Consider the following 13,049-nt stretch of genomic DNA (forward strand, 5'->3'; position numbering starts at 1 on the left):
TTCATTTTAGTCCTTTTTTAATCAGATTTGTCTGTTCTGTTCTATTTTATGTTCTGTTCTTTTCTATGCTGTTCTATTCTAATCAACCCTATTCTATTTTATAGTGGTGTTAAGTAAAGTTAAAGTATTTTTATAGTTTTTCTTTGTTCTTATTTCATATTCACTGTAAAGATTAATCCGTAAAATTCACGGTAAAAAAACGGCAGCTGTGGTTGCCAGTACTTTACCGTTAAAAACACAGGACAAACTGTAAAAGTAATTTTTCCTTTTTTACTGTAAACTACCGTATTTTATTAATTTATCGAGGTAATATGTCTGTATTTTGAATGATCAACATCTACACATCTTTTGTTACACAGTTTGACACGTTAGCACACCCACATGCAGGTGGTGATGAGTTACATAATGAGCCAATGCTCATCACAATCAACTTTTCCCACAAGCAGAAAAGAGTATTGGCATTTAGAAGGTGCTCAGTGTCATTCACACAGCTACTAAACACCAGTATGGTAACACGCATAAAATTAAAGTCATGAAATAAACATTGTTTATCAACATTAGATGTAACATAAATCTCTAACGTACATAACTGATGGGAAACAACTAAAAAGATCCATATTAATGTCAACCAAATGCATAAAAAGTGACGTGCCATGCAGGGAATTCTGGGAAAGTCAATTTACGGTTATTCGTCTTATATATTAAGGAAACATACCATTAACCAGGTTACGGATTTGTACTGTAGCATTTTTACTGCTTTTTACCGTTGAAATCACGGACATTTTTTACAGTGTTTTATTTTACAAGTAATCTTTTAAAAAGATTTTAAAGTAATCTTTAAAAAATTCCTAGCTAACTTGAAGCATTTATCCACAGGATTTTTCAGATCACGAGAAACATTCACTCTTCACATTCACTCAAGTGTGTCTTGACTTTTGACTGTCTCACTTATTGTTTTAGGTTACTTTCCTGGAGCGCAATGTAGTGTAATATGCAAACACAATGGCCTAGGCATACCTTCCTTTTACAATCTGTTAAAAATTTTTTTTTTTCTTCTGCTTTTACAAGAATCTGCAAGCAACTGTGACCAGCCCATCATGTGATTTATTTTTCACTTATTATTATTTTTTTTTGCTCAACCATTCCTTTCTGCAGTATTGAGGCTGTTTGCGTTCTTGTGTTATCTGTTGTGTTTTTGTACCGTCCCTCCACTAGTAATTCCCGACACAAGTCTGCGCTTAAGAACAACATGCCCCATGTTTATTATGTAGGCTTTTGTCCTCCTCATTTTTTTGTTCCCCCTTTTTTTGTCTCGTTTTCGAGAGTAATGGAGTCAGGGCTCTCTCTAGCACTGCCAAAAGTCTGTCTGGAACGCATTACAGCTGAGATCCAACACATGGCAACTGTTAGAACGAGAGAGAGAGAGAGAGAGAAAGAAATAGACAGAGAGAGAGAGAGGAAAAGCAAAAAGAGCAAAAGAAAAACAGAGCAGGTTTAACATTTGGTTTCAGTGTCAGTAAAACACCCCCACCCTCCATCGCTTCCCTCATATGTGTCTCCCCCGTTCTGAGTTTTAGTCTTTGTTTCATGTACTTCATCCTCACTTTTTTAGTCTCTTTCCCTTACTGTTCTCTCATCTGTCTTCACAGTTCTGCTCATCTACTTGTGTGTTGTTGATTTGTTAATTAATGATGCTACTCTTGATTTTTCAAGGTCGATTCCAATTGTTTGCATTTATTTATTTATGTATTTATTGCAAGCGAATTGGCTGATCCCAATTACAATTATTTCTTTTTTTTTTTATTTATTCTTAAATGAACTACTCACTCTTAACTAGGCATAATTGTTCCCACTTCCCCAACAACCCACATTCACATTGCATTTTCATGTTGCTGAACAGATCCACCACATTTTTCCAGCTCATAAATTTTTATAAAAGTTTGTTGAAGATGAAGGCAGCTAAAGAGTAGCAGGGGTTTTCATCTTTGATAATCTATGAGTTCTCATTCATTGAAAGGTAAGAATGAGTTATAAACCCTTATAGAACAGTCCCTTAGAAGTAACATTGTGTCTTCTGTTTTGTGTTTAAGTGCTTTGCATTTATGCGGCATGCATACCATGCCCTTGGCCACACATTTTCCACCTTTGGCAGTGCAAGCCAACTCACAGTAGTCAAACAAACCAGGATACTTTGGTCAAACGTGCCCAGTACAATTCAGAAAGCCTAGTGTGAATAGGTAGATAGTTGCATGATTTAAAAATAAAACAAAACATAATTATAAAAACCCTGGGGGTGCGCGACGAATTTAAGGACCAGGCAGAGGACGCTTGACTCCTGGGAGATCATCATTCGTTTGAGGGCATCAGGCAGCCTCTATGCATATGCAGGAGACTCCCCGAACTTCCTGGAGCTATATGTTTTTTTCCCCTTATTTGATTTATTTATTTATTTATTTGTTTTGGTGCATATACTTGTGTGGGCTCAGAAAACTAGTGTAATGGCGGCACGCCATCTTTGCCAGACTTGGGCAAACTCCGCCTCTCCTTTAACTCCACCCCGAAGCCCAGAATTAATGAATGAATTCCAGCTGGCCCTCTTTGGCCCAAGGTATTTGGTGGGCCTAAAAAGTCCGATTGCTGCCCCTGAGGAAGCACCAATTTGGCCCGATCAGACCCCGGAAGTGACAGTGGAAACGCGGCTGTCCCTGGCACGCTCGCTTTAGGCACGATAGTGGAAACGCGGCTTTTGCAACCCAATGGCCAATGTTTGTAATTCGCACAGATCCCATTAAAAGATCCAATATTATGCTGAATGTAGCCCATATATACACTTCCTGACAAAACTGTAAGAGCAACAAATAATAACTTATTTGTAATAACTTATAATAACTCACAGAAATCAATCAAGTTTGGTGAAGAAAAAATCATGATTTGTGGTTACATTCAGTATGGGTTGTCCGAGAGATCAGTAGAGTGGACGGCAACATCAACAGCCAGAGGTATCAAGACATTTGTGCTGCCCATTAAATTACTAACCACAGAAGAGGGCAAATTCTTCAGCAGGATAGTGCTTGTTCTCATACTTCAGCTTCAACATCAAAGTTTCTGAAAGCAAAGAAGGTCAAGGTGCTCAAGGATTGGCCAGCGCAGTCACCAGATATGTATATTATTGAGTTTGTCTGTGGTAAGATAAAGGAGTACGCATTGAAGATGAATCCAAAGAATGTTGATCAACTCTGGGAGTCCTGCAAGAACTTTTTTTTTTGCCATTCCACATTATTTTAATTATTAAGTTTTTTAAGTCTTTGTAGGGATGTATGGATGCAGTGCTCCTGATTTTTTTTAACCTTTTGAAACGCAAAACTAAAAAGGATCTTCCACATTTGAGCTATTGTGAACATTACAAAAACAAAAACACATTTTTATTCTTACATTACTTTAAAATTAATGTAGATCATTTCATGTTATATGGCTGCTAGTTAGTATGTCTGTTAGTTAGTTAGCATCTCTGACCTTTATTAACGATCCATTAAACACTTGTTACTGTAAAATCATTGCAGTGCAAGTTAGAAACACTGATGAGCTAAATGAAAACAAAAAATTCACATTTCTCCCTGGTCGACTGTTGCATCTTTGTTTTCCAGACTTCTCATTACCCTGCAGAAGTCACTTCTCTCATCAAGAGTCTATGTAAATCTTCCACTGCTTTATTAAAATGACAAGCAGCACATAAGCTGGAAAACACACACACATACAGTCCAAGAGATGATTAAAGACAGGAAGAGGAGGAGTCAGTGATGAAGAACAGAATGATGATGTCTCATTAGCACATGTCAGAAGAGGAGATCATTTGGCGGATGAGAAACCCTTGCTGAATAATGATTGTACGTTTGCTAAAGATAGAACTGTTTATTACTGATTGAAGGGTAGATGATCAACAGTCCACAGGGAGAGACAGAAAGTCTAAGAAAATGTTCTTTTTAGTCTACTGCAAAACGGGGTTCTTCCTCAGGATATCCAAGATGTAGGCGACTTTTTTCTTAACTAGATGTTTTTTAGCTGAAATTGTGATCCTTAGTGATTAATATGGAGCTGATACTGGCATATTAAGAGTCGAATATAAATATTTATATATACACAGGGTGGAAAAAAGAAACGAAAAAGAAAAATATAGTTCACCCAAAAACTAAGATTACCCAAACTCGAGTGGTTCTAAACTTTTAGGACATCTGATAAACACAAAAAAGACACTATGAAGATTTTTGATTAGAAATAACCTCCGTTGGAGTCAGGAGTAGGAACAAACAATATTGTTTATCTTCCTTTGTGTTCAACAGAACTCAAACGTTTGGAACAGTGGAGGATTTAACTTTTGGGTGAACTTCTCTTTATACATGGCTACTAATAGTATATGAAGAAATTTAAACTAACAAAATTATTTACCTTTAATCCAGCCTACAAATAGTGCTGGATGCATTTGTAACAGTCTATAGAGTGCTATTCTTTTTGCATAATGATAAATGCAGGTTTGTAAACTTAAGTTGCACATGAGCTAACAGTGTTTTTACAACAGAAAGAGAGGATGCGTGTTGTATTATTCATCAAATCGATTTGTCTTCAATGCTGCAATCTTCATTTAAGTAGTTGTAAATGAAGAGTACTCGCATAAACCTCCTCCAATTTGTTCATAAACCCCAATTCAGGAAACCTTACTCTAGATCACAGGTGTCAAATCCAGTTCCTGAAGGGCCGCAGCTCTGCACAGTTTAGTTCCAACCCTGCTTCAACACACTTGCCTGTAGGTTTCAAACACGCCTAAAGGACTCAGTTAGTTTGATCAGGTATGTTGGATTAGGGTTGCAACTAAACTGTGCATAACTGTGGCCCTCCAGAAACTGAGTTTGACAGCTGTTCTCTAGATCAAAATGCTTAAACTAGGCTTCAAAGTTTTGGTCGTTTCATGGTAAATATTCGTTTTGCGATTCAAATGTGTGGTGTTGTTTTTTTTGGAACGTGTAACCGATGGAAAATGTTCAACTGTTTTTCTTTGTTGAAAATTTACTTTGTTATGAAGTTTTTTTGGAAACTTTTTGTTTATGTCTTGTTTTGAGTTCAAAATTTTGTGTTTTAATAAGTTTTTGTTAACATTTGTTGAAGTTTTCTTTTAATTTTGTTGAGGTGTCTTTTAAGTTAATGTTTTGTTCTTTTAAAGTTTTTATGTTTATTTGTTTTTTAGTTATTTGTAGTTGTTAAAGTTTTTGATGTTATTACGTTGATCATCCACTAGTTGTAGTTATTGTAAGTTATAGAAAAACATTGTTTTTAAAGATGGTTTTTTTAACCATCAAAACAAGTCTCTTCATTCAAGAATCAGTTATTTCATATTTTGTTTTTTGATTTTTTTTAATAACATGGATAAAAAATATGAATTTACTGAAGATTCAAAGGGTTAGATGACATTTTAACATTATAGACCCTTTTCACATTTCTGGGTTTCTCAGCAACAGAAGGCATCATATTTGGGTAACTTCCATAGGTAAACTTGGAGCGCAGTGAATGGGACAGTACAACAATTTTTTTTTTTACAATCTTATTTATAACAGCAGCCAAATGAGAGAATAACGTCAAATTTATTCTCAGACTCATAGATGCTGCATTACAAACACCTCGTATAAGCGGGAATTTATTTTGTGCAATTTAATGCAAAGATAATATAATACATTCATAAATACTATAGGGTCTATAAATCTTCACACGCTTAAAAAAATCTAAATATTAAAAAATGTAAAGATTTAAGATTGTGATGACCATAAAATGCGTCAAAACAGTCTTGTGAAAATTATTATTATTATTATTATGTTAAAGACATTATTATTATTATTATTATTATTATTATTATATTTGTTATTGCATATTTTATGTAGCCTTTCTATTAACATCTGCTTTTAATGCTTATGACTGTTGACTCATGTCTCTTGCTGCTCTTTGGTTTAATGTGAATTGGCAATGATAGAGAGTGACCATTTATTACCTGGCCTGTTTTCCACAGATCAGCCACTGCGAAGTTGCTATGGGAGACAATGCTGGTTGCTAAGCAAAAGGAGGCTGTGATAGAAGTGAGGAGGCAACTGGTGGAAGCAGCCAGCAAAGAGAACCTGCCAATCAAAATGAGTCTGGGTAAGGCCAAGCCTACATATAGAGATCACACATACAGAAAAACAGATGAACAGTGCAGATATTCATTAATACTAAATGTCATGATAAAGAACATGTCTAGTATTGTTATTTTGGTTTTATTAATAACTAGACTGACTAAGTATATTCCAATTGTTCACATTGATGATCATCACTGCACCGAATGCAGTGAAGACTTACAAGTCTATGTATTTTCAAATATAAACATTTTCATTTTACTCCGGGCTGTATGTATGTTTACTGTATGGATTGAGCGAATTCTGATTACTTATAGGCCATAGGTCTCAAACTCAATTTCTGGAGGGCCGCAGCTTTGCACAGTTTTGTTTCAACCCTAATCAAACACCGCTGATCCAACTAATCAAGGTGTTTAAGACTAGAAACTATTAAGCAGGTGTGTTGGAGATGTTTGAAGCTAAAATCTGAGCAGTGGCCCATCAGGAATTGAGTTCAAGACCACTCTTATTGACCTATTGGTAGTTAACACGATATAGTAAACATTAGTTTACTTAAACGTTTGTTAACATTAGTTAATTAAAATAATCTGATGATGACTACTTTTAAAGCATTTATTGATCTAATGTTTAACATCAAAATATGTAACATTTTATATTTATTAAAGCCAAAAAATGAAATAAACCAATAAATAACAGGGTGAGAATGTGGTCAAATCTGAAAATGTGGTAAAAAATCAAGCGAGGGCTTTTTATCTGGATTTTTTTTAAACTGTCAGTTGGGTTTAGGGAAGTGCGTGGGTGGGTCAATTTGTGCTTTTGAAAACACTTTTGGTTGGGTTTAGGGGAGGAGGAGGGCGGGTCAGTCAATCGATCAATCAGGCAGTCATTTAGACAGCGGCCTCTGGTGGATTTAAGTGAGAACAGCAGGTGCAAATGGCACTTGCGAGAGAAATTTGAGATCTAAAATGGCGTACACAGCAGCCTCTGGTTCATTTTTAAAAACAAAAACTGCAAAATTAACGTAGCTTCTGGGACGTATTTGGTGCTCTCCAGAAATTTATATGTCGGATTGGCGGTACATTTTCAGAATGAGCCTAGGTTAAAAAATGTCACCAATTCTAAATTAATGAATGCACTAATCTAATAGTATGTTAAAATATTATTTATTTTTCAGTATATATGTTGTTATTATTATTATTATCAGGATTATATATATGTGATGATACAGTTGTTAAGTAGCGCTATTTTGCATTCAGTGTCAAATTCATCATCCTGACCATGTTAAAAGTTTCAGCAATAACTGCTATACAATAAACTTTGATACTGTCATGTTGCCATAAATGAGACACACAGAACTTTCTCAAATATACCTCTCCGCTTTAGACATTACAACCATGCCACAGGAATGGGCATAGCATAGAAAGGGAAAATCTAGAAGCTTCAGAAATCAAGAGTTGATGTTTAATTAGCAAAGGTAAATTTACCCTGAACTTTAAATTGCTGCCAGAAAGAAAATTAGGCCTTCTGCCCAAACAGATAGCCTCCTGCAGCTTTACAGAACCTTTTGTTGCATTTACTGGAGCTTTTTTTCATGTTTGGTGTGTGCGTGAATGTGCATGTTTTTAATGACATGTAAGGACTTAAGTTTGTATAATGACGCAGAGATCTGTATTACCAGAGGAAGCTGATTTATAAAAACATTGACCCATTCTGTCTCTATTTTTCAAAAGGCTTTTTAATTATACAGAATATTTTATAGTTTTTTTTTTTTTTTTTTTTTTTTTTTTTTTTTTAGGAGCAAAAGTAAAAATGCAAAAAGTTTCCTTTAAGGGTAAAGATGTTTTCAGGCTTAGATTTTGGATAAAGTACTTGAAACTGCATGAAAATGTTATTGTTTTGCTTTTAGGATAATTTATGCTACTGAATAGGTAATAATTAATAAATATTGAAATCAAATACAAATATATGTTTGCTTTTGAATAAAATGAAAACTCTGCACATGCAGTGCTATCTACACTGCTATTTATCTACACCCCTTGAAATTAAAATAAATATACATTTAGGATAAAGGATAAATAAAGTACATATTTAAGATGGGTTAAATGACATGTAAGAGAAATGGCAGTAATTCAATGTTGGGCTTGGTGCAAACAACTATATTGTACTTTACTATTCTATACTGTACTATACATTCATTAATTTTCCTTTGGCTTAGTCCCTTATTTATCAAGGGTTGCTACAGTGGAATGAACCACTAATTATTCCGGCATATGTTTTACGCAATGGGCGCCCTTCCTGTTGGAACCCAGTACCTGGAAAAACTCATACCCTCTCACATTCACAGACACACTCATACAATAAGGCCAATTTTGTTCAGTTCTTTGGACTGTGGGGGAAACCGAAGTACACGGAGGAAGCCTACGAGAACACAGGAAGAACATGCAAACTCCACACAGAAATGCCAACTGGCCTACTCAGAACTCGAACCAGCAACCTTCTTACTGTGAGGCGACAGTGCTAACCAATGAGCCACCATGCCCATACTATACTTTAACAATGTATGTATTTATGTATGTATGTATGTATGCATGTATGTCTACCTATATAGATAGATACATGTATGTATGTATCTATCTATATAGGTGCGTATATGTAAATATATAATTTTTCACACTTGTAAAGTTCTTTAAAAGTTTGAAAATGCACATCAAAAGAGTCCTCACAATTCACAAAACAAGGGTGTGTGTGCATGATGCTGCAGAGTTTTTTGTATCCAGACAAAGGTCTCTATTTAAAAACGTCTTGCTAAAGATTTTACATCAAGAGCCATGACACAAACAGTGAATGGGAGAGAGAGAAAGAGAGAGAGAGAGAGAGAGAGAGAGTTTGTGATTGAGTTTTAAAGACTAAAGATAAGAAAGGAAGAGAAGGAATGATATAGTTAGCAAGATTTAGTCTTTTTAAGTCAAAGATCCACAGCTCCCCCTTCAGACAGTAAGCAGCACTATACAAAACACACATCTGGCCACTGAGGAAATAGGAACCTCATGTGGTTTCAAATGCATGCACACATACACATGATCCAGAGGTGCTCTGCAGTTCGTAAGTTAAGTAAGTTGATCAATATCGTCTGAAATGAGGGGTCTTGCTGGACGTTCACCAAGATCTTAAACACACAGACACAATACCTGTAATCAGACTGAATAGTATGTTAAAGCTAAATAGGAGTAAACGTTTGTGTGGAAAAAAAAAACTAAAGGTTTGGGTTTGACTGATTCTGCAGTTGATTCAGTTTTGTCTTGACCATTTGATACTTTTTAACAGGCTTGTGTGCCGGTTTACCAGCAGTTTTATTATGATCGGTTTCAGTTTTGTTTTTGTTTTTGTTTTGTTTTTTTGTTTTTTTATTACTTGAGCAACTATTCAACAATTAGCAGACAGTTAACAAACAATGTCACTAATTATATTTTAGTTTTATAGCAGAATTGATTTTACAATGTTGCCAACATATTTGGTTGTAGTACAGCAGTTCTACATCTCTAATGAAATAAAAATAAATATGAAATAAAATTAGGAAATTAGCCATGGCAACTTTAATGTAAAATAATTTGGTATGTTTATCTTCAGCCCACTGCTTTCAATGAAACTTGGATTTTGGCCCTTCATAAGAATTGGTTTGGGTACCCCGGCTTTAAATTGACTCAAACACCCACTGTAGGTCATCTTGATTTTGGTGTGTCCAAAAAAAGATGACCTTTTTGCTGTTTTTGTGTATATGTTTGCAGATTTAACTGTCAAATTCTATAAAAAAGCGAGTGCCTTTCTGGTTAGTGTGACAACATCCACATCTGTCGCTACATGTTTTCTTAGGACAGATTGAGAATAGCATGATGCCAATATGGGTTTGTATTGCTAAACACAGTCCTGACTCAACAACACATGGGACAATTCTTCCAAAGCACACACACACAAACACACACACTTACAGTACAGAAACTTTAGCCAACCTTTCTCACTGGATCACAGTTATTTCCTGATCGCGAAGCCAACAGAACTTTTACAGTGCCAGAACAATCATACTGCGTATCAAACAGAACAAGCTACACACACACACACACACACACACACACACACACACACACACACACACACACACACACACACACACAAACACAAACATATGCTGTATTTTTGCAATGCAGTCACAGCTGTTATAGATTTTGTTTTTGCTTCATCTCGTAGCATCAGATGCATAATTCTGATGGGCTGTTGTAAAATATGAGTGTATGCGCTCTGGTGGTCTTTACTTTTGTGTGTGTGTGTGAACTCTGGTGGTCTTTTTGGCTGCATGTATGAATGTGAATTTGCTTGTCTGCATGTATGCACTGTGGGTCATTGGTTCCCTGTGTGTGTTTGTGTATATTCAGGCCTTATTTCATGGTCATGTGATAGTTAGTTCTATGTGTCTCTCTTATTTCTCTTCCAGCTTTTGGTTTGTCTCTCTCTCTCTCTCTCGCTCTCTCTCTCTCTCTCTCTCTCTCTCTCTCTCTCTCTCTCTCTCTCTCTCTCTCTCTCTCTCTCTCTTTCTCTCTCTCTCTCTCCCTCTCCCTCTCTCCCTTTCAAGCTGTGGCACATTATTCTGAGTGATTCTTTGGTATTAGAGCTTTTTAAAGCTGACTCAATAACCCTTTTCAGTCTGGATATTTCTGGAACAAAATTCATTTTCTTAACACTATTTTATGTGTTGGCAAAATCCGATTGGTCTTTCTAGACAGTGCCACCATTTTCTTTAACCCAGCCACCCACAGAATGTGGTCGTAGACATCAGAGGACTGCATTTCTACTGATTCATTGCATACAAATGAGCTGGCAACGAGTTCATTATTGAGAAAAAGGCTTTATGGGGTTAGCGGTTCTGACTTTTTGGATTAGCCCAACTGTCTTTTTGTTTTAGAGGTTGTCAAACAGTTTTCGTATGCCTCTGCTCTCTGCCCTGCAGAGATTTTTTGGCAATTAGTTTGCAGTAGTTGGAGAAGATTCTAGACCCATAAACTAAAGCATATCCAGACTTGCACATTCAGATTTAACTGCAGTTCTGGAGGTCAGTGTCCACCTCACGCATACTTTTAAGTGCACATGTCTTAAATCTAGATGTCTTATTAGCAATTATGATTTTATCAAATTTTCGTTTTAAATAGAATATTCAGAATTCCTACACTGTAAAAAAAATCTTGTTTGCTCTTCATTTTTAAGCTGAATCGAATTACAATTTTGAGTTCATTGAACTTATATTATGTTAAAGTGACTTAAAACTGCTTGTGAACTTATAAAATTAAGTTAGAACATGATTAATTCAGTTTAATAAATTCCAACAAACTAAAAACATATGAAGAGTTCAGATGCAAAAACCTCTAAGTGCCGTCTGAAGACCAGGAAAAGGACTTATTCTGTGCCATTAAAATGATTTTACTCAACATATACATGGGAGCTTGATAAAAATGCTGATTTTAGAGGAAACTTTTAGGGGGCATTTAGAGGTTTTTGCATCTAAACTCTTCATATGTTATCACGACTAGTTGATTATAGAATTTTTACAGTGCACAAATTTAAATGATTTTCGAGCATAACGGTTATAAAATGTCAAAAGATTTGTGTGTTTGTGAAATTTGGGCTGTAAAGAGTTTGGAATCATCAAGTAGTTCTGTCATCTCAAGAAAATGACCCTCAGGAGAACTGCAGGGCTCTGTGCTTGGACCGCCAATGATTCAATCTTCTATCGCGTAACCGCCCTCTGGATGTCTGCCTGATTTTTGCTGTTGGTGCGTGGCTTGCTCTAGTAAGTTTTAAGCCAACTTTCATTCTGTGTGCACTCTTCTTGTCGTTTGTGTGTGTGCATTTGGCTGGGCTAAAGCAAACACTGGCTGCATTGGAGCACAGGATATACTCCCACATCTGGTCCTGGTTCATAGCATCAACATGGCGAAGTGGCTTTTTGTGTGAATGTGAACCCAGCCCACCCCCCTCATACCCTCAAAATTTGTAGGTCGAAATGATGCCTCCCCCCAGCTACCGCCCCTTTATTTCTCCTCCATTTTGGCTTTTGCTTTCCAACTTTTAGCTTCAGAAATTTAAACATCTGTTAAAATACAATCACTGGCTGCTTTATTAGGTTCACCTTAGTAGTACTGGGTTTTACACCCTTTTGCTTTCAAAACTGCCTTAATCCTTTGTGGCATTGTTAGTCAGAGATTTTGGTCCATATTGACATGATGGCATCGTGCAGCTGCTGCAGGTTTGACAGCAGCACATACATGATGCAAATCTCTCCTTCCACCACATCCCAAAGGTGCTCAGATTGAGGTCTGGTGACTGTGGAGTACAGTAAACTCATTGTCAGGAAACCAGTCTGAGATGATTCGCCCTTATTAGCATGGTAAACCTGCTGGAAGTAGCCATCAGAAGATGGATACACTGTGGGCATGGATATGGTCCATAAGGGCATGGATATGGTCAGCAAGAATATTCAGGTTTGCTTTAGCGTTGGCACAATGCTCAATTGGTATTAATGGGCCCAATGTGTACCAAGAAAATACCCCTCACACCATTACATCACCACCACCTGCCTCAACCGTTGATACAAGGCAGGATGGATTCATGCTTTCATGTTGTTGACATCGAATTCTGACCCTAACATCCGAATGTCGCAGCAGAAATCGAGATTGATTAGATCAGGTAATGTTCATCCAATCTTCTATTGTCCAATTTTGGTGAGCCTTCGGAATTGTTAGTTTTAGTCTTAGTTAGTTTTAGTCTTAGTTTCCTGTTCTTAGGTGACCCGGTGTGGTCTTCTGCTGCTGTAGCCCATCTGCCTCAAGGTTTGACATGTTGGGCGCTCAA

At 36.4% G+C, this 13,049-nt stretch overlaps 1 protein-coding gene and 1 long non-coding RNA gene across 8 annotated transcripts in view; one reads left to right on the forward strand and one right to left on the reverse strand.

The window, feature by feature from the left end:
- Positions 1-4,145, reverse strand: part of LOC147839157 (uncharacterized) — a 4,420-nt gene extending 275 nt beyond the window's left edge. Inside the window, exons 1-3 of the long non-coding RNA XR_015518404.1 lie at positions 2,881-4,145; positions 790-2,743; positions 1-163 (exon numbers count right to left, since the gene is read on the reverse strand). The exon at positions 1-163 is cut by the window's left edge and continues 275 nt beyond it. This is a non-coding gene — a long non-coding RNA (uncharacterized LOC147839157). The remainder of the gene's footprint in view (positions 164-789; positions 2,744-2,880) is intronic.
- Positions 1-13,049, forward strand: part of scfd2 (sec1 family domain containing 2) — a 267,076-nt gene that overhangs the window by 24,996 nt on the left and 229,031 nt on the right. For all 7 annotated transcript variants that reach the window (XR_015518043.1, XR_015518042.1, XR_015518041.1 and 4 more), the window contains 1 exon segment: positions 6,050-6,177. Coding sequence is in view for 4 of the 7 variants with exons in the window: in XM_087297871.1 (XP_087153997.1) it covers positions 6,050-6,177 (128 nt within the window). In the remaining 3 variants the exon portion in view is untranslated.

Source organism: Danio rerio, chromosome 20, assembly GCF_052040795.2.
Source record: "Danio rerio strain M-AB ecotype USA chromosome 20, GRCz13ab, whole genome shotgun sequence".
In the NCBI taxonomy this organism is placed as follows: domain Eukaryota; kingdom Metazoa; phylum Chordata; class Actinopteri; order Cypriniformes; family Danionidae; genus Danio; species Danio rerio.